General features: G+C 40.3%; 1 protein-coding gene across 17 annotated transcripts in view; it reads right to left on the bottom strand.

Annotated features, from left to right (window-relative positions):
* LOC131469562 (pleckstrin homology domain-containing family A member 5-like) overlaps window positions 1–24,598 on the bottom strand; it is a 75,688-nt gene that overhangs the window by 18,253 nt on the left and 32,837 nt on the right. For 16 of the 17 annotated variants that reach the window (XM_058644649.1, XM_058644648.1, XM_058644650.1 and 13 more), the window contains 7 exons: window positions 16,862–16,945; window positions 10,519–10,639; window positions 10,174–10,278; window positions 7,826–7,898; window positions 4,762–4,862; window positions 3,309–3,424; window positions 1,441–1,947 (listed from right to left, as the gene is read on the bottom strand). In XM_058644649.1, coding sequence (XP_058500632.1) covers window positions 1,441–1,947; window positions 3,309–3,424; window positions 4,762–4,862; window positions 7,826–7,898; window positions 10,174–10,278; window positions 10,519–10,639; window positions 16,862–16,945 — 1,107 coding nt within the window. Of the gene's footprint in view, window positions 1–1,440; window positions 1,948–3,308; window positions 3,465–3,694; window positions 3,883–4,761; window positions 4,863–7,825; window positions 7,899–10,173; window positions 10,279–10,518; window positions 10,640–16,861; window positions 16,946–24,598 lie in introns of those variants that run through there. The other variant, XM_058644654.1, reaches the window with a different exon arrangement.

The following is a 24,598-nucleotide window of genomic DNA, read 5'->3' on the forward strand; positions in this document are numbered from 1 at the left end:
ATGTCTTTACTAGACAGAGAGAATCAAAAAAGCCCGAGGACAAATTAGACCTTTCCAGTGACAACAAAGCTTCCACCGTGGGTTCAAAGTCAGTGCAGCTGGCAGTCAGAGCTTCCTATTAAGACTCCCTGACAGATCCTGCCTACATCACTCACTGGTCTGTAAAACCAAAAAGTGCTTTAAAAAAAAAAAAAAAAAAAAGAAGCTTGTGCCAACATGGAAAATAAACAACACGGACAGTTGAACCAAGAGAGGGAGAGAGAACAGGGAAGATCAAGTCCTCTTCATGTATTGCTCAAAGTAGGTCTGTATAAACCTTTCTTAAAATCAACTTGATTAGAGGGTGAAAAAGAGACTGTGCCAAACCTAAGCACAAGCTGGGCAACCAGATGGAGACAGACTGATGGACAGACATGTAGAGAGGGTTTAATAACAGGGTCAGAGGCTCTGCTTGGCTATTGTTTATCTCCAATCTATTTACTGGTACAGCTAATAGTGTAATACTTGCAGGGTTCTAGCTCGCGCATTTTAGCGTAACAGCCCGTTATGCCATCATTTGCGGCATAACGGACTAATTTTGCGCGTCAGTGTCAATACCGTGCCGATCTCCTTGCTGTAACGTGTCGTGTTCGTGGCTACTGTGATCTAATCATGTAGTATCGACTAGTATCGCATCATATTTCACACCATGCACGACATTTCTCACACTGAGCAGTGAGTAATCGATGGATCGATGATGCAAAGGCAGATTGCTCTGCGTAGTTCATTCATACAGCTGTCTTGAATAAGCAACCTATGAGCCAATCAGAAAATAGCATTTCTTGCTGCTGGGGAAAGTCTGCAAATAGGTTTCCGCTGCATTACCCATTCCACGTAGGCGCAGGAACTCGCATGAATCCTGTGAATGTGTGTACAGGTTTTCGAATGAAAGAGCACGGTCAGGTAATCACTTCAATTATATTACTAAATTTATGATAACAGCTGCTTATTAAAGTGTAAGTTTGAAGTGTAAAGAGTAATGTTTGCCTGTTTTTTTTTTTCCCCAAGGCATCAAAGAGCCCTGCATTATGCTAAAATAAAATCCTGGCTAGAACCCTGCCTTGTGTGTTCAAATAATGGAAGGAGGCCTGTGTGATTCATCTGGCTTCAAACGACAAATCTTTAAAAAGAAATGAGACAATGCTTTGGAAAATGAGAGTGTGCAAAACGTCCTGTTTGAATCAGCAGCTCCACACTGGACTAAGTTTAGTCAGGCTCCACTTCTTGTTGAAGTGGGACAAAATTGGCCTCCTGTGTCATGACCTAAAAACAGTTTGTGCCAATATATTTTCTCTTTCGTGGCACACATACATGTATCTTGAGATCTCACAAAGAAGTCATTGAATTTTTTTTTTGAACAATTTTTCTCATGCTACAAAATAGTCTGGAAATGAAACCAACCTCCTGGTGTCATCGTCCTGGTTGCGTCCTTTTTGTGAGCGAACCCACTGCTCCAGTTGCTGCATAGAGCTGGTCCTACTCAGTGTGCGGTCTGGCTCGTGGGTGGGACTTCGCCGCAGAGGGACACTGGCTCCGTCACTTGGATGCTGTTCACCGGATCCATTGACCTGGGGGCTACGGTGGGACCCGTCCACATTAGCTGGACTCTGTGGTGCAGCGATGTTGGCCTGAACAGCTGCTGCCTGTGCTGGCTGCAGTTTGATACTGTTTATCTTGGTGAGTGGACGTTCACACTCTGCCCCGTCCGTTTGGAACCCGTACCGCTCAGCATCTCTCTGCTTCCTCTCCTCTTCCACGGTGGCGGCTGCGATGGCCGCGGTGCACTCGAGGTTGACCTCGCGGTTGCGTTCATTGTTCTGGATTTCGGGCTGTGTGAGTGGTGGCCTGTGGTTCGTCACGTGGTTGATTTCTTGTGGTCCACACTGCTCCACTTTTAGTTGGTTCAATCTGGTAAAAAAAAAAGAAAAAAAAGGAGGACACCTTAGTATGATGAGAAAGGAAAAATCTCTCGTAGATCTCGTGGTGTCCAAAAATCAATCAAGACACACAAGATCACTCAGGCAGTGATGGGAACGTGATAACTGTGTCATGTGCCACAGATCGTCGGGAAAAGTTGAAACTAAAACATAATCTTGAGCTAATGTAATGCTTTTAAAAATGTGATAATAAGATAACACAGTGCCTCCTCCAGCTGCCAAGGGAGACCAAGCGTGTAAAAGGAAATTAGATACCCCTAATAAAACGCTTCTTCTTTTGAGGCACATCTCAGGGCCCTGTAATCCATTTACAGCTCCCTCCTTGCCTCCTCTCTACAAGACCTATCCAACTCTGTGGTCATTAGGGAGGTCTCAAGAGGTAACAGACACCACTACCACTTGGCATCGGGTGGACACAAGGTCACAACTTCAAAGTTCTGCAAATTCCCCCCAGCAGCACAGCTCACTGGGTTAGCAGTAAGAGGGCATTCGGGAAGGCATTCCTTCACAGTTTCCACTTGTATCATTTTAAATAGCAGCACAAGTCACATAATGTCTTTTCCAGCCCTTTGTGGCTCCACTAGCCCAGTAGTGCACATGTGTATTAGGGTCTATAAAAGTCTGCATGCATTTCACGCATGCATGTTTAAAGAAGAGATTATAGAAAGACCTAAGGAAAAGGCCCTGAGAGAAGGAGGAGGTTTTTCTGAAGACTGGCACTCTTTCATTTTGCACACCACTCACCAGCTTAAAATCGACTGTATAGATCTGATAATAAAAAGACATCAGATTCTTTACATTAAAATGTCATTTGCTGGGCTTTATCATGCCGTTACAATAGGTGGTTTCTGCACAGTCACATTCCACAGTGCTATTCAGTGGATTTCAGGGACTCGAGCTCTGTTAATTACAGAGCACTTTACCATTATGCCTCCACTCGTCCATGAAAAGGGAGGAGCATTGGACCAGTGGGCTGCCAAATGACAGACATTAAACACACTTTAAAAGAAGGAAGGAAAGACCCCTGTGATCCTGATTAGCTAGTGCAGTTCTGCACGACATCTTCTGAGCGACTATGCCTTCGCGCACATGTATGCCTCCATAATAAACTTAATATGTAATTTTTACACAATACGAAAGACAGTCACAGCTTTCTTCAGCAACCCCAGATGAAAATGGTGTTGACAGAGGGATTTAAAAACATTTATAGTGCAAACCCTACAAAAAGAAAACCGAACATTCAAGGTCATCATGAAAAGAGCTCCCCTTAAATGCCTTTTTTCAGATAACCTAAAGCCCAGCTTTTAAAGGCTAACAATCTCGCTTACAAACCTTTTGACTGGGTCTGAATGCACGAGTGCCGCGTCGGTCATCACCTTCATCCATGACTCCATTTCCATGGCCGTGTCAGTGCAAAAATAGTATGTCCGCATGTTGGGATGTGTTGCCTGTCAGGATCAGGGAACAGTGACAAACACAGACGGTAACCTGGAAGAGAGAGGACGTGTAAATGAGAAATACGCAACGCTGTAGAGACACTTTGTGAAAACATAACTTAAATTTGTGTCATATTTATTGGCAAATAAAAGGTGGAAAAAGCTGTGAAACGCTCATGGTTGCAGACATCTGTACATCCACATAAATCAAACGAGTCACCTGAGTATCATGCATACCACTGGATTAGAGCAGTTAATCTACCACAGTAATGTAGGACTTACCATGCAGTCCATTGAATGGGAGACACATTGTTTTCCGCTGTTGCTCTTCCCTCGCAGCGAACAAAGCAATTTATTGTTATAGCCCGACATAGAAAGAGAAAAACAGAATGTTTGGTGAACAACCTCAATATCCTGTTTACCAATGAAAACAAAAGAAGCACTTTCATTGCTCCATTCGCATCGGAATCATCTTGAGAAATAACTTTTTACTGACATGGGCCATTTGGTCACTAACAGAAGAGGCGGGGAGAATGAAATAGTATGCAGTCGAAAAGCCCTGCTCCTATGTAAATCACTGGAAGCCTCAACTCTCTCCTTCAGCCTGAGTCAAAGTTGGAAAAAGAGAGGGCTGTGTGGTTTGAGAGACCTTGAGCAGACTCCTGGGCGTCTGTGTTTGGCCGCCTTGGCAGGATAACGCTGTTGTCTCTTCGGGTTTGTGAGGGACCCACAGTCAAATATTGTACACGCCACTGAGATCCCGTAAAATATGCCTGTTGCCCAATAACTTTGGGTTTCCGAGTCAAACAAGAGTATTGTACTACACCACAGGCAGTAGCTGTGACCGAGGCAAGTGTTTTCTTTGCTTCAGGAAAAGCCGCTCTCACTTTCTCCACTAATCCTTTCATTTACTGATAAAAGACAGACAATATAAACTATTCCCCTGCTCAGAACATCAACAAAAAATATTTGATTATCTCTGCTATCAAAAAGAAGACCTGACTCAACATGTTTGTGTGTGTTATATTACTAAATCTTGTTTAAAAAAAAACTTATTTCTTTGTGACTCTTTGTGAATCTAGCAGTGAGCAATTAATGTTTCAAAAACCTTTTTTGCTTTGGATCATTTTACTGTTGACAGAAAAAGAGTCCCAAATGAAAAAAGGAAACGCATTTCAAGGAAATTAAACACTTATTTATATGCTTAAGAAAACACTGTGGTTTAAAGTATGACCACCACAGTGAAACAGATTTCTTAGTTAGAGCTCTTTCTTTCAAAGCTCTACATCGACTTAACCATAACAAGTGGAAACTAACCCAGTTTGAGAGGACAGAGAACATGCACTGACCTTGAAGGCATATTTTCTGTTAATGTGATCGTCCACCGACAGCATGGATACATGAAAGCTTGGTAGGAGGATGCTGCCAAGTATCCCCTCCTCTTTTTCATCTGCAGCAAAAACAACAAAAAAATCATGTCAACACAAAGCACTGGGGGTTATTTGATATGATCATATGTCAACACATCTCGTGATGAACAATAAATTGTAAACATTAAGAGAGAACTAAGTCCAATACACGGGGGGGTTGTGTTGGTCGGATTAGCAGAAGGAACAGAGTCCAGTCAGCAGAAAAGTGAGCATTGATTCAATGTCCTGGACAGCACATCCTCATTAAGTTAGCAGACAGGGAAAAACATTGACAATGGAGCACTCTCCACTGGGGGGATTACAGCGGACAGAGCACAGAGTTTTGCACCCAGAATTGCTTAACCTACCAATTTGAAAAAGGCAACCTGCACTGCTTTTAGACAACAGGACAAAATACAGGGAGCAATTACTGCTGCGGCACAGTGTGTGTGCATTTGTACGAGTGTTGACTGTGGGTGTGATGGAAAAGCCATGAGCTTTTGACAGGGAACAAGTGAGACCTCATTAACGCTGAGTTATATTTCTGGAAATTAAAATCTGTACTCGGGTCGACCGCTGCAGGGATGTTGATAGACACGCATCCTGTCCACCTCATTTGTCCTCGAGGAAGTGAGTTTGCTCAACATACGTGTCATTGTGGCCATGGTAGACAAACTGGTGAGGTGTCAGAGCCGACGTCGTGTTACGATGCCTCTTTTTGAGGCGCACAAGTACAACCGTCACAGTAGGGGCCGCTCATGACATGCACTGACTCGCCTTTACAACAACGACATCCAAAAGTGTGTATTAATGTGTGATAAAAAAATAACATTGTGGAACTTTATGTTTGTTTTGTCACTGGGGAATTTTTTTCCCTTTAATTGTATGTGTGTGTGTGTGTGTGTGTGTGTGTGTGTGTGTGTGTGTGTGTGTGTGTGTGTGTAGAACAGCTGATCTTTTTGCACAGGGTTCTGTCTTCTTTTTTCACGTAAAAAAGGCGTAAAAAAACACAGCATTTGGTCCTTTCATTCATCTCCATGCTCCAGCTGTGGATCCCAGGAGTCACAAGATTGAAAACATGTCAACATCTCTGCCCTCTGGTAGTTCACAGGTATAGGAGCTGCAGTATATCTCATATATCGCATCCTTTGCTGAAGTTTTAACGACTGAAAGACACCTCTATTCCCCAGCATCAGCTTTACCTGAGTCTAGTGGTCCTGTATTTATTTATTCATCTTGGCACTGTGCCTCCATCTATAAAATGCACACAAACACAGCCGGTTTTGCAGAACAAACTGCACACAAGTCAATGTTGTGGGAGATCCTGCATGCGCAGTATTAAAATACAGTACCCTGATCCTTGCAACAGAAGGCTGTTGTGTTGAGTTAGGGTGGCAGCGCGGATCATCACCTCTCTGCCCACTCCCTGCTGATGGATACAATTTCCCTACATGTTTGTCTGCATAAAGCCGGGGCCTGCTGCCGTCTGTGGCTTTTGTCAGTCAGTGGGCGGAAAGAAAGAGACAGGACTGCAGACACCAGAAATAACACAGACTGGATGTCATCCTGATCAGCAGAAATGATGACTGTATCGGCGTCAAGTGAGCAGAAGAGCACTGTGATATGTGAACTGTTGCCGCCGAGATATTGTCAGTAACTGCAGCAGCGGCACACCGCGCACCCCGAGGGATTCACAGTGTTCTTCTTTTCTCAATAAGCAAGTTCTCAGTCGTTCTCCGGACACAGCTGTGTCAATATTTGGTACAATCATTAGTACTGCACGAGAGAGGCTGAAAACCCCAAGTCAACAGCAGCTTATGAAAAAGATCACATCGAACACTTGCAAATGTAGCAAAGAAGAGGATTTTTGAAAACTGCTTTAAAACTGGATCGGGATTCCACAGAAGAGACAGTGGTAGTGAAATATAAATAAAACATCAAGCTTGCACTTTGGTCAAAGTACAACATTTAATTATTTGGTCAGAAAAGCATTGGTTCCAACCATTAGCTTTACCACTTATCCTTTGAGAGTTATGGGGGAGCTGGAGCTAATCCCAGCTCACATTTATTGGGCGGCAGGTTCAATCTGGACAGTTCGCTAGTCCATCACAGTGAGTGAAAAAACAAATAAAGTCTTCAATCTGCTTCATGTCTTTTGTTTGTGGGAGGAGGTCACAATATGGGAAACAGGAAAACTACCCAAACAACAGAATTAAAACAAGTTTTCTGATTTTTCCGCATCTTCAATGTGAATATTTTCTGATTTCTTTGCTCCATAGAACAAGGAAATCATTACAACTGAATCTTTTTTGGTTTGCGGAACAAAACAAGACATTTGAGAACATCATCACTTCCAGGTTTGAAAAAACAGACCGATCGACAGATTAAGAGATTATGAAAATAATCATTAGTTGTAGCCCTAAGAACATGCCACTGTTGCCCCATTCAGTAGAAAATATTAGTTGGCGTTACTAAATTAATCAACTGTCTAAATACCACAGTAGTAATACAGTATGACAGGGCTCCCTATGATGTGGAATTAGAGGAGGCTTTGTAAATATTAGCATAATACATTCCATTTGATGTACAGTATCTGGATCCAAGAATTATGTAAGTATGCAAACAGTGTATTAATAGAGCATCAACTCATAATGTGAAATTCAATTTCCTGCTACGCTTTCTCTTAAAAAAGAAGAAAGAAAATGATGTCCCTTTCTAAGCCCCATTTAAAGCCCTGGCTTTGCTTGAGGAAAAATGATCTCTGATATATATTAAGTCAGATGACAGGAGAACCGTTTCAATTAGAGTGCCTTTTCAGTTGGCCCTGACGGGCTGCTTACTACAGGGACTCGGTTTGCCAAGAACACAGCTTATGGGACTGGAAAGGTCACCGCAGCTAAGTGAACTAGTAATGAAAGACTATTAATTGTTCAAAGCACTCACATAAAAATGAGATATGTCGTTACCTGAGAGGACAGGAGGACAGGAGGACAGGAGGACTCACCTCTGTAGTAGAAGAGACACATGTCGGACAACACGAACCACCTCTTTTTCCACAGCTTCATCCCTGTACTGTCCTGCAGAGAGACCAGAGGGATATGATACAGTCACTCCACCACTACATTAGTGAGACGCCAATAAAATGACACAGAAAAAAGGAAATTCAACTTCTGTCCATGTGAATAGAATAGAAATACATACAGTAGGTTATGCTTCCACTTTTTTCAAATAATCTATGAAAATCTATCTATCTAATCTATCTTTGGGTAGTTTGGAATTCCACATATTCATATGATGGAATAAGTCTACTTTGTTTATGTCGGGGGAAGTATTTGATTTCTGCTATGAATTGAACACAATAGAGAGAGTCTTCAACTGCATTTTCAACCTGGTAGTTGCATTTGATTTTCAAATCACAGCATTCTGTTCAGTGGCCAGCAACAGAATGTGCTTAAGTTGTTCTTCAGTATCATTATGCCATGATCAAGGGGGTTTTTCCAGGCTGCTGCTTGAAAAGGATGAAGGGTGAGGAAAAGGGTATTAACTCCCCCCTTTTGCTTTAATGGAAAACTTGAGCCGCGACCTTATTTGTGGATTCTAACCCGAGACAAAAGCAGAGGGAGGGACCCCAACTCTGTCATTATGGTCAAATGGCATGTGGTCTGCAGTTTACTTTAGATGGAAATTCAGTTCTGTGAATCAGCATGTTTAACACATTAGTAGAAAAAGAAGAAAAAAGAAAGAATCACATTACCAGATGCTGTTTAGTTTGGTCATGACATTTAAAATTTCTCCACATTCTCTCTGTACAATTTCAGTCTTAACCGCCCAGTTTACCGTGTGTTAATATATAAACGTTGATGTTTAATATTCCTCTGTTCAGATGGGAAGAAGAAAAAAACCAAGGCTTTCACCGAGCACATCAATCACAATGATATTCTGTTCTCCTCCTTTTTCTCCAGCCAAGGACTCCAGCTCCCAGTTTCCAATAAGAATGGCAAATAAAAGTGTAAATCCAGCTTTCATTGAGGGTAGCAGATTTGTGAGTCTTTAGCTTGATCTATAGCACCCCTGATTGAGGTCCCCAAAGAAATAGCAGCTGGCAGCTCTACCAAAGGAGGCCATCATGTGCTCACAAAGCTAAATGCAATCAAAGCTGATTGAGTCTCCCACTTAGGGAAGCATAGAGTCCTGTCTGACCAAGAGATGCTTCAAGCATCCACTCCTAACCACAGAGCTGTGATGAAGGATTGGTATTCAAACAATGCCCATGCTGCTTGACTGGCTGAGCGAAAAAACTGGACAAAGAAATCCGATCCTGTAAGACATCAAAAAGCTTCCCTTGCCTTGCCTTCCTCTTAAGGCGTTACAGAAAAGGGGGAGAACAAGTGTTCTCTGTGTATAAAGGAAAAAAAAATACAGGTTGCAATTATTAGACCATTAATAACATTTCTTGCTTATAAATGCATTGAGTGGAACAATAAACAATCATTAAGTCAACTGTTACTGCTGTAATATAACAACTTCTATTTTGTTTGGCCATTGTAATTTCCAGTAAATGCATGATCTGGAAAAAGGTGTGAAAGTGTCACCTCTAATTTCAAGAGGTGTGACCAACAGACGTAGAAGAAAACGCCTCTGTACACAAGTGGATAGACTTACAACCGGTCGGACCAACGATCCAACAACAGAAAACGTGTCAACAGACGTGCGTGTTGTAGGAGCAATGGCTTTCTAGTAATGGCGTCTTAATGACTTTTGGCTTTTGCAAGTAACTTAAACTGGAAGCAACAGCCAAATCCAAAGACAGCTGCTTTTGGGGGGCTGCCATGTTGGATGGACGCATCATTAAAGCTGTTGGACGTTGCCTCTCTGACGTCATCGCATTAACGGGCTTAGTGATTGGTTCCCTTTTATTTTCTTTTTTTAGGAGATTCTGAAGTTGGCCAAATGTCAGCTTATAATAACTAAAGCCTGGCTAAAACTGGATTCTAACACCTATATTAAGATAGAGATTAAAAACAGATAACTGTGGTTTTGTGATGACATGTTTCATTCTGTTTGACTTCCTCTGTCCAACTCATGAACACATATCAGACAACCTGAACCGTACACCAGTACAATATATCTCTGATAGGCCACTGCTGGCTGATTTTATCTTAATGTTGCATTACAGAAAGCTGCTTGAATGAAATACAGTGAGGGGGAAGCACTAAAGACAGTAGAATTTATCCTTAGATGGAAAAGAAAGTCTGGACCAGATTTCACAGGAATCCATCTACGTGTCACGAGAATGATTCATATGATTTACTGGACAAAATGTTTTCTTTAAATTCATATCGTGTTGCTCACCTGTTTGTAAAGCCAGTTTTTCTTCACCACTGGAGCGCCGGGATTCCTCCTGATTGAGTTGGATCTCTTCCCAAAATTATGAATCTTTTTGGAAGGCCTTGAGGGCTGGAAAGAAAAACAACAATTTATATACATTTGTCAACATTTTATATATATATATATATATATATATATATATATATATATATATATATATATATATATATATATATATATATATATATATATATATATATATATACATATATACACATATACATACATATATACACATTCAGGTGAGTATATGTTTCATTCCTGACGGACATGTGTGATGATCTCATGATAATCGTGTGTGTCACTCACTCTTCCCGCTGGGCTGCTGGGGTTTGCGGCGTAGTCGGAGTCGCCTGTGGAGTTAGTGGCCTCGTTCATGATGTTTAGTGCTGGATCCTTCTTCTCATTCGCTGGCACTTTGGAGGCAGATCTTTAAAAAGAAAAAGAAAAAAGTATTCAAAGATCACGCAGGGCAGTCATCATTCTGAGAAATAGACGTCGTATTTATGTTGAACGACCTCAATAGAAGACGAAGAACAGGAGAAGCTGCTTTTATAGTCTGTTCCCCGATAATTCCTCTGACGTTCAAACTGTTATAATGAGACCTCAAATTGGGCCGATGAATCAAACCAATTACTCCCACTATGTCACTGCAGATTCATCTCTCTAACAACTTTAAATGGACTGCAAACTCTGCACAACATACTGGACCGGAAGAGCTGAAGCACTGAATCGGGCAAGGAGTCTATAAACATTTTCTTTTCTTTTTTTTTTTAATTTTGGAGCATATTATGCTCAATAGATTTGGAACTGGATAAAACACCTTGTGAAATAAGTTGCTTTCGCCCTGAGGAGATGTCCTACATCTCAGGAAGGGAACAATATTGTGGTCTTGAGGGAAGACTGGGAAACTAGAGTCGACTGCAGCGGTTTAAAAAAGTGCAATCTCTAAGAAATTGTGGTTCCAGGTCACTGGATAAGAAACTGTGAGCTCCGCACTAAACCCTCCCTCTCTGCTGCTAATTTAGTATTCCAACAGTCATGGACTTCTGACAAGGTGGCATGAATGAGCCATTTAAAGCTATAGTGCAAAACCTTTGAATATAAATTTTGAATTATAAATAAATGTCCTTGTCGCCAACACAATGCTGTTTAAGCTAATCCAGCTGTGCGCGACTTTCTGGGTATTTCTGGTTCAGCCTTCAGTCGCTTTCCGTGTCTCAGACACATGGACACAACTAATAACATAAGAAGAAAAAACATGCTTTGATGCTGAAGGTGATCACAGAGAGATCACAGAGAGAACATCAGCTCAGTTGGCAACAGACAGTGGATGATCACTTCCATGCAGCACAGCAACAGATCTTATACAACCTACAGACTGTTGAGAAAAAGGATGAAATGAAACCATGAGGTTTCATTTCAAACAAACCGGAGTGTGCTTTTGTTTTATCTGTATTTAGAAGATGTTGCAGCTTGAGGTTCAGTTTCCATTAACAGTAAAGCCTCATTATTGATTTACATTAAAAGGAGACCTTTATTATTTCTTTTATTGGATTTCACTGACTTGTCTTTAAATGGCTAAGTGTTCTGTGTATTGGAATGTGACTGACTTTATATCTGAGGGTCACCATCAGGGTGGACGAGTGTGTGACTAATGCTCTCTCATGTTGAATTACACACAATTTTCAGCTCCCCACTTCAAAAATAGCTCATTGTGCAGAAAGATGAGAAGCCACTAAGCTTTGTCTGCGTTATCTAATGAGCTTAATTCAGAAAATGAACTCTATAGATTTGTGGGACTTCCGGTGACGGACAAACATAATCCTAAATGACCCGTGATCGATGATGTGTCCAAACGGTTGGGGGAGGAGCGGCCAAAATGGATTTACTTTGGTCTCACAGAAATAATGTTGTATTTGATGCTCTATTTAGCCAGCAGATTAGGCTCGGAGCTGTGGCATGTTTGTGTGCGCTGGAGCTTTGTTGATAATTAGTTTGGTATTGATTATAAATCTGCATGTCGTGAAAATAAAGTACATCAAATGAGCCGCCCTCTTGTCACAAGAGAACAACTGGAGAATGATGCTGGGGAAAAAAACTGACTGTAACAAAACAGAATGATAATGTTAGGGGGACAAAACTCCTAATACTCCTAATAAAACAAGTGAGCGCACGGAGAGTAAATCTTGAAATTAAAAAGCATTCCCATCAGATTTGATTCACTTGGTGCAATCCAACTGTCTGGATGAGATGGGCTCACTTCAGTTTAATCTAAAATGTATTGGAGAACTATACTGTGTGCTAATAAAAAACTGATTTACAGTACATTGTAAATAACTTCCATTTAGAGGAAGTATCTCCACTATTTATTTCTAAACTGCTATAAATCAAACGCACACATGCAACTGTTTCTTATTATGTTTTGACATGAGAATTATGTCTTTTGCTTAAATGTAAGTATGAAATACAACAGGGATTACGTCACAGCACAACATGCTGTTGTGAGTGTCTGCTATAATGTTTTTGTACAGAATGGGGCACAACAGATGTGATTGTAATGTAATGTAAAAACAGTAATAGCAGAGCAGCGTGCATTTTAACATGGCCAACAACTGATCTTGATTAACAGTACTGATTACTTTGGCGACAAGTCAAAGCTCACACTACTGCACATACAGGAAAACTGCACCATGCATGCAAACATCACATCACTGTGTGGCCCCACATGGATTTTGTGGGTCGGTGTGAATGTAGTGATCCACAGTGGGTTTGCTGTTCTAAGCAAACTCTACACTGAGTAGCTGAGGGGGCACTTTAAAATGACCAAACAGCATTTCTAAAGAAATAAGGGCTTTGAAACACCTTTGTTTGCTCATGAACCGGACCTGATTATATTCTTAATAAAGAATAGACCATGCGCGACAAAAGTAAACAAACACAGATGACAGTGTGTTTGTACAGTGACAGTCGTCACATAGGCTTAGATAAAAGTACAGTTACTGATGTTTGGTGCCCCCTCAAAAAGGACATAGCTCAGGGACACACCACGGGTTTAAGACCTCTGGGTTAGATGATGGTTCAGATAGTACTGTATAGTATAGTTCACCTTAAAAGACTTTGAAATGCAAATGCATAACAATCGGGCAAAACATATTCAAACCACCCACGGCCTGTTGTACGAGTGCAACAACAAAAGTTATTTACAGAAACAATGCTTTTCAAATGTTTTAGATAATAGATAAATAAATAAATAAATAAATAAATAAATCGAGAACACACACTTGCACATCACAGTATAGTATCTGCTAAAAGCTGCCACGTTGCCCATGGTAAAATTTGTTTAGATGTAAGTTCTAAATATATAGACCATCAGCCTGCAGATGATCATGTGCGACACTAAAAATATGTTCAGACACGTACACGGACGACGGCTGACATTCACGGAGCAGAGGAAGGTCACGTGTCGTAAACAGGGCTTAGCCACAACTCGTGCCGCAACATGCATCTCACAGCATAGCTGAGAGGCAAAGCGTGTGTGCGACTCTATGTCATAAAACTTGAATATAACTTCTATTTTACACACAAACAATGTTAAAGCATTGTGGGAGAGGACATTGTTCAAGTGATAGCTTACAGTGGAGTTACTTCTGTGTGCTCCAGCCATGTTTTCATTCAACTGTAGATGCCACAAAACTAAACTGATACATTGAGCCTCGAAAAACCATGTGATAAGGGCAACAAAGACCCATGCATCACTGACTCACCTGTTCTGATGAGATTTAAGGTTTAGCGCTGCAACTAACCTAATCAGTTAATCGATGAATTAGTTGTTTGGTCCATGGAAATACAGAAAATTATGAAAAATGCCCTTTTCTCAAATCTTGAAATGATGTGGATTTCATTTTGTATTTTTTTTGGCCACAAACCATATTTACAACCAAACTAGTTGATGACTAATTTAGTAATTAATTAATAAACAATTTATTGTTGCAGCCCTATTAAGGTTAGGTTTAAAATCCAAACACTTGGACAATATGACAAACGAAAGTTATTACACTTAAATATGTTAAACTTTATATAAATAACTAATTAAATAAAAATAACAAAAGAAACTAACGCAAGGCAATATAGGGCGTACAACTGAAGACACGGAGATATACTGGTGTTCTAAATTTAAACACAGATTCTCATTCTCATGCAAAAGGTGGGTGGTCCACTATGGATCTCATTACTGCCCAGGGTCCCCATTAAGCTTGGCAAGATGGTCTAAAAAGGTCTGCCAAGTCTGGTAGAACTTCCGAATATTGTTCATCATATCATATCGATTTTCTCCATGTAAGGTAAGTTCTGTTAGCCACGTCTTGAAAAGGGGCTCCTTTTCTGTCTTCAAAAGCCTTAAAATCAAACTCTTTGCTCTTCATTCCATGCATAACGGTGTTCTGGACAGGGAAGCTATGAGTCAATAAAGACAGCCAAACAGTGCAGGTTTAGACACACATTAAATAAGTTAAACTGTAGAATATAGTGTATAATGTATGGGAGCATTATCTACAAAATTGACATGTTCCATTGAAAAAAAGACCTGAAACAATTGAGACCATTAAGTCCTCAGGAAAACATTAACTGGCAGAATTGCTCCCTGGTGGCTAACTGCTACTTACTAAGTTTCACCTTTCAAACACAAGGCTGCGTCTATGACTAAGACTATGCAGTCCAACCACAATAACAGTCTTTCTTCTGCCTAGGAGACTGCCCCATCCTCTCCCACTTATGAAATCCATCAATAATGCCTAAGTAGCTCTCATACATCAAGGCAGACCTTCAGTGTTTTAACCCAGATACACAACACCAGCATAAGGGTAGAAATGACTATTGACTTTCTCATATCTGCTAATTCAAAACAAGTCCTGGAGGTTATTCTCAATTCCTCTTTTGAATCCACGTTATAAATGTACCATCTACTCACATGTCTTGCTCTATAAAGATTATTCTACATTACATGCTTGGTGCTTGAAATTACAATGGCAACTGAAGCTAACTGTTGTGCTTTGGACCTGACTTAAAGTGCAGAGCAGATTAGGGGGTGATTTCTAGCCTGGCTTCTTAATCCCTCTGGCAACATAAATAAGCGTTTGCCCTTTATTACTCATCCAACGTTCAGATTTACATCCTTATTACTTTTTCTAAAAGACCATCAACTGTTGGATGACATGCACTGTAATCAACTTTTGAAGTTTATTTTCTTTGCTGTTGCCTTTACAGAGTTGGCCTCCAGTACATCTGATATAGATTCCTTTTTTTTATTCTCTCACAACAATAATAATAAAAAAAAAAAAAATCAATTGCTAAGTTAGAAATCATCTTCACTGGCATGTTGCTGCTCTCGGGGTGAAAAACAGCAGAGACGTGAGAGCAACGCAGCAAGCAGAGGAATGTGTCAAGAGAGTGCAGTATGACAGTTCTGGTACAACAAACTGTTTTCAATCTCTGCTTATAACAGAATGCAGGTCATGAGATTCTGTTGAGACAAAAAGCGATTCCTTTAAGTAAAACTTATACATCTTTTTATTTCTAAGCCTCATATTGAAGAAAGCTGAAGCAGCTGCATGTGATGAGCGACTGGGGAAATCATCGTCCATCACTTATTGCACTTTGGCCACAGTTTACCACATGGGAGTGAAATGTCATATGTTGAGGCAAAAACACATTTTAGCAGTCATTGCTCAATAAAGTAATTGACACCAGTTGTGATGACATGACTTCAGTCCCACAATATAATATTGTGGTGAATCTGCTTTGACTGGAGTTTCGGAGGGAACTGTGAATCTGAGCGTTGCACAATATTAAGCTCAGATGACTTGGGAGGAAGAGAAAGATGAGACAAATGTCACAGTGTGGGCAGTACTGCGTGTCTATTTAGTATGTTTTCTAGTTGACACACGAAGCATATTTGCTTCAGTATAATATAGTATGCATCTACCCTCTTTTTCTTCTGTGTTGGGCATCCTGTAAGAGTCTGCAAGGTTCAATAGTCAAAGATGGACACATCTAAAAATGGGAATACTGGTGATTCCTAAGACAAAAAAAACTGACCAAATTTAGTCAGACAGATTCAGAGTTGTTCTCTCTGAAGTGAAAGTTCAAGATGACTGGATGACTGACAACCCTGTCATGTGTGCAGATGTGTGATGACTCATACTGACAGCAGAGCTGATGATCACATGGACACAACCTTGTTGGGCATATCTGTGTGGACATGGACAAATGAAAAGGCTGTGACCCTTTGACCAGGTCACAATGAGAAAAATGGGAACCATGGCATTCCTACTCCTTGATGTCTACATCATACAATGGCTTGTTTATTGTCAGCTTCTGGCATCACGATTAATAACACTACCAGAGTCCTTGTAGAAAACAGCAGTCCAATTATGCAAACCTCTTGAATAATGTGAAAATGCAAGATGATACATCTATTGTTTTGAAGGGAGGTAACGGCAAGTACTCAATAGGGAAAAAGCCCTTTGTTTTTAAATGAAGGGTAGCAAGGTGGAAAATTGCAAAATATTACACATCAGGAGCTTCAACAGCAAACTGCAGTGTTCAGAAATGTTGCCCAGTGGCATTTTGAAAGTATAAACAAGAGACTTACTGTTCGTTGACGACAAAGATACAGTTGTCTTGTGATGGTAATCCAGAGACAGGATGCTTGCAGGTCACCTTCCGCTCATTGTGACTGTCAGAGAAGATTGAGAGGGAGAAAAACAAGTATCAACATCAATAACAAATTGTACACACATCAGTAAAAAAAAAAAAGAAAAAAAAAAAAGAAGAACAGTAATAACTGATTGAAACGTTAAAAGGGGAGTCAACTTAGGGCTGGGCGATAATATGATAAGAATATATATCATGATAGAAAAAAACGTTTGAAAAAGTCACTCAACTTCGTTAAAAAACAAACAAACAGAAAAAGAGCTATAAAAATAGACTAAGCAGGTTTGGTTGCATGAACAAACTCAGTCCTTCCGTTGTAACCAAGTAGCAACCATGCTTGCAACACTGTCTCACTCACAACAACAGTGTGTGAGGGTCGAGGGAGAAGAGACGAGAGAGTGAGTGCTGAAAGCACATAAAACGGCTTTTGGATTACACTATATGGACTACATGTGGAGATACGTGGACGGCCCTGTTGAGCTACTCCACAACAGTGCTGTATGAGGCAGTGGCATATCACAAAGCCAAGGACATGATCAATAATTATCGATATCGATCAATATGAAAAAGTTATATCGTCATATGCTTTTCAGCCATAGGTCAACTTTGTCTTGACTGGGTAAGAGATGGAACAGATACACTATTTCAAGTTGTATAGAGGGGGGAAATCATTTAAAAACTGGTCCAAACTGTAAAAGTAAACATTTGAACTGGCTGTATTTGTCGCATGCCTGTTTTGGTCCAATCATGATTGCTCAAGGTAAATATCCCTTAGATTGCAGATCCACCAAGCACATTCATGTCAGCCGTGTCCACAAAAGTATGAACCAAATCATTGGTCAAAAAGGTTCAATGTCTTGACCAAACCCTTTCGAAAAGTCGTCGATGCATCCATCTATAGATTTCTTCAGTGTAACAGAAGAACAGTACATGATTAACAGACATGTGGCATTAAGTGCCTGGAACAAAAGCAGAAAGATGACACATACAGTACATGCTGTATAGTGTAGGTGTATAATGATGCTACCCACCCATCTTTACATCCCAACATAATAACAACCCAAGGACACAAACCACTCAATCTGTGGAAAGGTGAACGACTGTAGTCAATACTAAGTGGAGCCTGGGCAGTGCTGTGTGGTGTAAAGGCACAGTCTGTGCTGCTTTACTGTTATAAATAAATCCTAAATCCAGATTTGTTTTACTGGAACAGTGCAGAAACTGATGAAATAATTAAAGTATGAAGATCCAGGTCGGCAACTTCCATTCTTGCACTACGAGTTAAAGATGGAAAATCAATGGTTATTTTATTACACAGTAAGTGAGTTACAGTAATAGAAAGTTTATTAGCTGTGAAGATTAGGTTAATGTTAACACATTAATAAAGTATATTGACAGGAAGGGGAAAAGCTGCAGTGTCAACAGCAGTCTTCAGAAACTACAACTGCCTTTACACGCAGGATAGTTATTCTATATTCCAACTCTGTCGAACTGCACTATAAACAGAAGAGAGTCAAGCTACAGCCCAAAAATAACAGTTTTAAACATGGGGTTCAGATGTACGGAAAAGAGCAAATACCAAGAATGAAATAGGGGGTTTAGTTTCGGCTGAGCCTGGAGAGCAACTGCCTCCACAGCTCTGGTCTATAATTACTGGAGGCACTGTTGGCAGAAGAGCACTCTGCGGTCTTGGGGCAGACCAACGGCACCATTTTTCTTTGGAACCCATCACACATGCCTATACCACTCTGCACGTAGGTCGTCTACAGATTTAGAGAAAGATAGAATGTCTGAATACATATTTATGTACACCATAGTGGGCTGAAAACACAATCTTCTGTGGATTAGAGTCAAAAATCTGTTCCAAAAGAACCCGTTCTGACAAAAAATAAACAAGAAATCATCATGCTTTTAACGTGCATGTGGCACTTCAACCATGGCTAAAAGAAAGTGAAGTTCTAATACATTTTCCCCAACTATTAGCTGGCAACGCACACTGTTTCATTAGCGGAAATAGAACCATTTGATATGTTATACCATATGTTTAAAAAGTAATGATTTATTTATAGAAAATCCCTCTGGTGTCTCCACCCTGGGAGGTACATTATCTCAGATTTAGTAACTGCAGACAAGTTTATAAAGCACTGACTGCCATATCTCCACATCCACATCCTTGCACGGTGCATACTGGCGTGATGAAGTGACGTATCTTCATGTCTGAAAGCCATGCAGCCTATTAAATAATGCTTTTTATTATTTGTAAATGCCATTTTAGTATTTGTTTTCAATATACACTTATATTTTAATTGACTCAAACAGGTTTTTGTGACATGAGTAGGTTGTTACAGCCTATAAAAGACTGAGGCTCTGTGACATTTTCAGTTCCTCCAAGTTCATTGTTCTCATGTGGTGGTTTCATGTGGTGAAGTTCCATTGCACCTACTGTGTCTCAACACACAAGCTTAGCTGTACACTGCTTGTCCAATTAAAAATGGAGAAGTAAAAAAAGCCAATGTATGCCAGTAAAGACCAATTAGGCAGACCATAAATCTAACAAGGTAACACTACACTAAAGAGGCTCCGATATGATCTCCATGTTGTTCTCTTACTGTTCTAAGGTGAAGTGCTAACTGTTCTCTAGGTGAAGTTGATCATGTTTCTGAACTTGAATTAAACCACCGAATCCTATTATGTAGCAATATCAGTGATCGATTAAAATATGGAACGAGGTTCTTCAAGTTGCATCTTGCACATGTGGTCAGTCACACATGTCCAAGGTCAGTGGTTTTCACAAGGTTTAGTGACATCAAAGGGTTCCTTCACCTATATGGACGGAAGCTATTTGAGAAGGTCCTAAACATTCCCAACATGATCCATGTGATATGGGAGGAGAGCGAGTTCTTAGATCTCAGTGGAAAACATGTGGCAATAGAGTAACGTGGTGGGTGTGGTTCTGTGTGGACCAGAATAGGCAGGATGAGTTTCAGGAACACACTTATTTTCCTGTTTAGTAGAAAAAGCTCCTTTGTGGACAGCCTAAAATAGTAGCGCATCATCTCTGGTCATCAAACTTCACAGAATTGCAGTTCAGTAAGTTAATGTGAAAGAACTGAGAAAATCTGGTTTGATTGCCTCATCTTTTGCGGATTGGTTTTCAGAAATACTTGTGCCAGCCTCTATCCATGCATTGTCTACCACTTTATCCTCCACATGGGTGTCACAAGCTGACATAGGGTACACCCTGGACAGGTCGCCAGTCCATCACAGGGCAAACATATAGAGGCAGAGTATCCAATTAACCTAATTCCCAATGTTCCCCAGAGAGAACCCATGCACACACAGCAAGAACATGCAAACTCCACACAGAAAGGCCCTCGGTCTTGCTGGGACGCAACAATATTTTAGCTTAATTATACTATTGGGGGTATTGGTCACACATGCTCTGAAGTATGTGGTCTATGGTCACATAAGTCAAGAGCTTTAGCAGAGTGCAAAAACACAGCTCTTCATTCCGACAAAGTGTTTCCTACTTGTTTTCCAGAGGGAGATATTGGTTTATGGGGTGGGATTGGATGAAGGGCAGCAGGAGATTCCTTGCCACTTGACCTTGGATGAAGGTGGGGAACTAGGAGTGGCTCCAGGAGTGGACCAGCCTGCAGTGAGGAGAGCTGAAGTTTTCTGGGCTCTGGACTAGGGCTGTCCACAATAATTAGCAGTGAGCTGCAGTAATAAGAGCTTAAGGTCCAGGGGGTCACCACTCTACAGGCTTAGCTTTTATGGTTCTGGGTGGGTCTTTGATCCTTTAGTCCCCTTCTAATATAGTTAAGGATCCAAAAAGGAGCTCTACATTTACAAGAGGGGAAAGTCCTTTACTTTTAAAACATATCACTGCATTTTAACACTGCGGCTCCTTTGTGTATTTATTTCACTTGAAAATCAAAGCAAAGCTGGAATCCACATCTTTCTTTCATACATTTTTAAGAGGCGAGGTGGAAGCAAACATTTGGTTTAGCATTCCACCTCAATCATATCACCTCTGCGCCCAAAATCAACTGTTAGTCATTTTTCCCTAAGAAATGACCTCTGATGTTTCTGAAGTTCTCTAAAAACAAAGTTCTTAGGCTGTTGAGGGCTGAACTCAACATTCTCTGCCCCTGAACTCTGGTAACAAAAAAAATCATTTTTAATAGCAAAACAGTTGGGTGTTTCAATCACTAAGGGGCATCATTAGTCATTACTCTGTATAGAACACAGAATGAAAATAAAAACAGTTTGTGGTCATATGTGTTTTGACTAATCTTTCAGTGTGAAGCTAACCCTGCAGGGAACTTCCCATATTTCCTCATGTGGTGTTTTGATGAACTGGAACAAATACTGTAGCTAATTATCAAATAAGTTCTGTGACTTTGATTTCTAATCCATTTGCAATTGAAAGAGAATTACCTGTTGGTGAATGTAGTTGAAATGATGATGTTGATGAATGTATGACACTTTATGCCACTAAAATACTGTATAGCCATAAATAAGTCCTTTTTGGGAACCCGTTCCTTAACTCTACAAATTGTTTGTTGCTGCAATATTAAAAAGCAATTCCCATTAAACTAAAGCAACTGTTACATCACAGGATCCAATTAAACTGGTACAAAATTCAAGCTCTTACTTTTTACTTTTGTTTTTGGCTTTGGAAAACTTCAAGCTAAAAAAAAAAAGCTAAAAACAAACCCATACCTCCCTGTCCTCGCTGACCCACCTACAAAATTGTTTTTTTAACTGAAAGCCTTTTCAGTTACTCACTGGTACAGTGAACAACGCTGGACAGACAAATCTAGGATTCCAAATCTCTTTTTTTTGCTAGGGAAATCATACCATTATACCAACAATCAGACACTACAGCAGTCTACAGGTGGTTGCTTTGAAAAAAATACAATTACAAATCACTAAACCAAGCCTTTCAGTGATGACTCGTTACTTTGTTAATACTCGTAAACCTCATCTTAATCAACGGAAGGGGAACTTGGACACAACATTAGACAAGGCCAGGAAGAACAGATTAGCGTTTTCATGTTGTCAGGTGAGTGTGCTTAAATAGCAGAGAGGAGAGATGGGCTGCAGAGGAACTCCTCAATTCCACACAGACATGAATAGACCTCCCCACAAAAGCCGAGCTGAATAAGCAGAATAGGCAGTTTGTCAGGGGGCATGTGGGGGGCAGCAGCAGAAAAGACAAAAACTAGGGCTTTGCTGTCACAGAAAGGCAGCATGAAACGCATTGCAATTCACTGAGCAATGTGCTGTCACAAAACTGCATATATGCCTGGACCAATGTAATATCCTTGGCTATAGGGGTTCACCGTCTTGTTGTGGAAAACCTGTACCACAGCATAACATTGCAGAGAGCAATAGCTTCAGCAACATGGCTGTTAAGCTTTGACTTTGTCCCTAGACCCTTTTTTTTTTTTACTTGACCACATGAAAACAGCTGCTCATTTGTGCGACAAATTCGATTTTTTAACAAACAATTCAATTAGTAGCTCCCTCCAAGCAGCTGTGACTCAAAGTGTGTCAAGGTGACACAGCTGAACAGGCTAGTCAAGAAGATTTCAGAGCCATAGAAACAAGCTGCCTTCTTAAAAAAAAAAAAAAAAACTAATCTACACTTTCATTTCATTTAATATTTATGTAGAAATGGGGGGTGGGGGGGGACTGCACAGCAAAAAGTCATACAATACCGAGATTGACTGTGGCCAACTGCCCAGAGACTGACATGTTATAAATGTTTCTCATCAGACATAAGATTCCCCAAATATTTATTTATGAAAAGAAATCCAAAGTTAACCATTCGCTGTTCAATTTCAGGCTCCATTAAAGACATCAGCAGGCAGACATTCAATAAAACTTTCACAGTAGTATGTGAGGTTCAGAAAAGTCTGTTGAAAGTGCTGAATCGAAGATGCAGTTTGATATTTATGTCTTCGCATCCTTGAAGTCACATCCCTACTTAAAAGCTATGCAGATCAATTCCAGGATAAAAAAGTTTAAGACTCACTGGATCAAGGTCAACTACTTTAAGAAACAGATGGATGACACGCCAGGGTGGTGCAAGCAATCACATCATTAAAAACATTACATCCAACTCTTTGTTGATTAAAGAAGTGGGAAGTGACACTTGCTTTCAGGTGTCTTATTCCCCTTTGTAGAACTCACTATGACATGGTGACTAAGACATATTTAATTTAAATGCTATACAAGCTAATTCAAGTTCCATCTGTAGCTTTTTTGTTCTCAAAATGTTCCCTTCATGCTAAATAAAATGGCTAGCACTCAAATATTGACAATTATGTTAAGAAAGCTCCTATTGTATGGACACTCTTTACAACTACTTCATCCAGAGCTCAGTAAAAACAAAAACATTTGATAGGAATGGTAGATAACTTGGTTGAATACGTCCAGGACGGTGTTGCAATTGTTTTTCCCCTTCACAACTCCAAGCCTGAAATCAAGCCTCGCCCTCCTCTCCCACTGATGATGCCTTCAGCCCACTGAGTGCTACGACTGGAACTTCAGTCAATAACACTCAGCATTTCTTTATCTCTATTCTTTTTTTTTAATGACATGTGTTTTTAATGACATATATTTAAATATTAATGTCATGCTCACAGATTTCAAGAACATTTTGCCCACTTGAAACTATCGACTGTCCGAAAATATGTGTGGTTATTTGCAAACTTATAAAGACTGGTTACAGTGACCTCCTTTAGCTGACATCAGCATGTGGGTGCAAAGATGTTTGACTCAAGCATTGGGTAACAGACCGCCCCACCTTCAGGCTCAACGCCACAATTAAATTCTGCCTGTAGGAAATGTTACTGATACATCAGTGTTTTCAGGTTTACAAACACTAAACACTGAAGATAATGGTTAGTGAAAAAAGCTCATTGAGAATGTGTACATGAACTGGTATAGCATAGCCATTCATTCTCTCCCCGTGGGTGTTAATGTGATCTTTAAATTGGGAACTGTACTCTGCACATCACTATGTGTGACAAAGGCTTATACGTAAAGTTATACGTAACAAAAACCTGCACTGTATCTACTCAACTGTCAATCAGTCCACGTCCACGGAGAGAAACAATTCAGTCAAAACAGCGAAAAAGACAGCAAATGTCACAAGGAAAAGAACATGCTTATGGATGATGAGTATCCGCAGAAAGTCTGGCATTGACCACATGAGAAAAGAGCAAAGAAAAGGGAATACATGCTGCTTAAAAAGGTCTCGCAGATGTGATGTGGCCTGAGCCAGTAAGGGCACAGTTTGGGTCACTGGAGAGAAACAGTGTAATCATGGTCTACTCGACTGTGATTCAAATATTATCGGTGTTAAAGATCATTAATGGCAACTGCGTGCACAGAAACGATCATGTGACAAAGTGTAATGCAGTCGAAGGGAAACTGTGACTCTTCCGTGCAGACTTCTATAGTGAAGACTTCAGAAAAAGGAAACAGTACAGCTGTTTCAAATATTGCGTGAGTTAAAATTGGCAGGTCAAGCCCCCTTTTTTTTTTCCTAAAGGCTGCATCAATTCCAGGCTACTGTACAAAACAGCACAATTTAAAAGCAGACAGCACAAGACTGAAACTATGACAGACAGTAAACAGTGTCTTCCCTCCAGGGATT

Source organism: Solea solea, chromosome 12 (genome assembly GCF_958295425.1).
Source record: "Solea solea chromosome 12, fSolSol10.1, whole genome shotgun sequence".
Classification (NCBI taxonomy): domain Eukaryota; kingdom Metazoa; phylum Chordata; class Actinopteri; order Pleuronectiformes; family Soleidae; genus Solea; species Solea solea.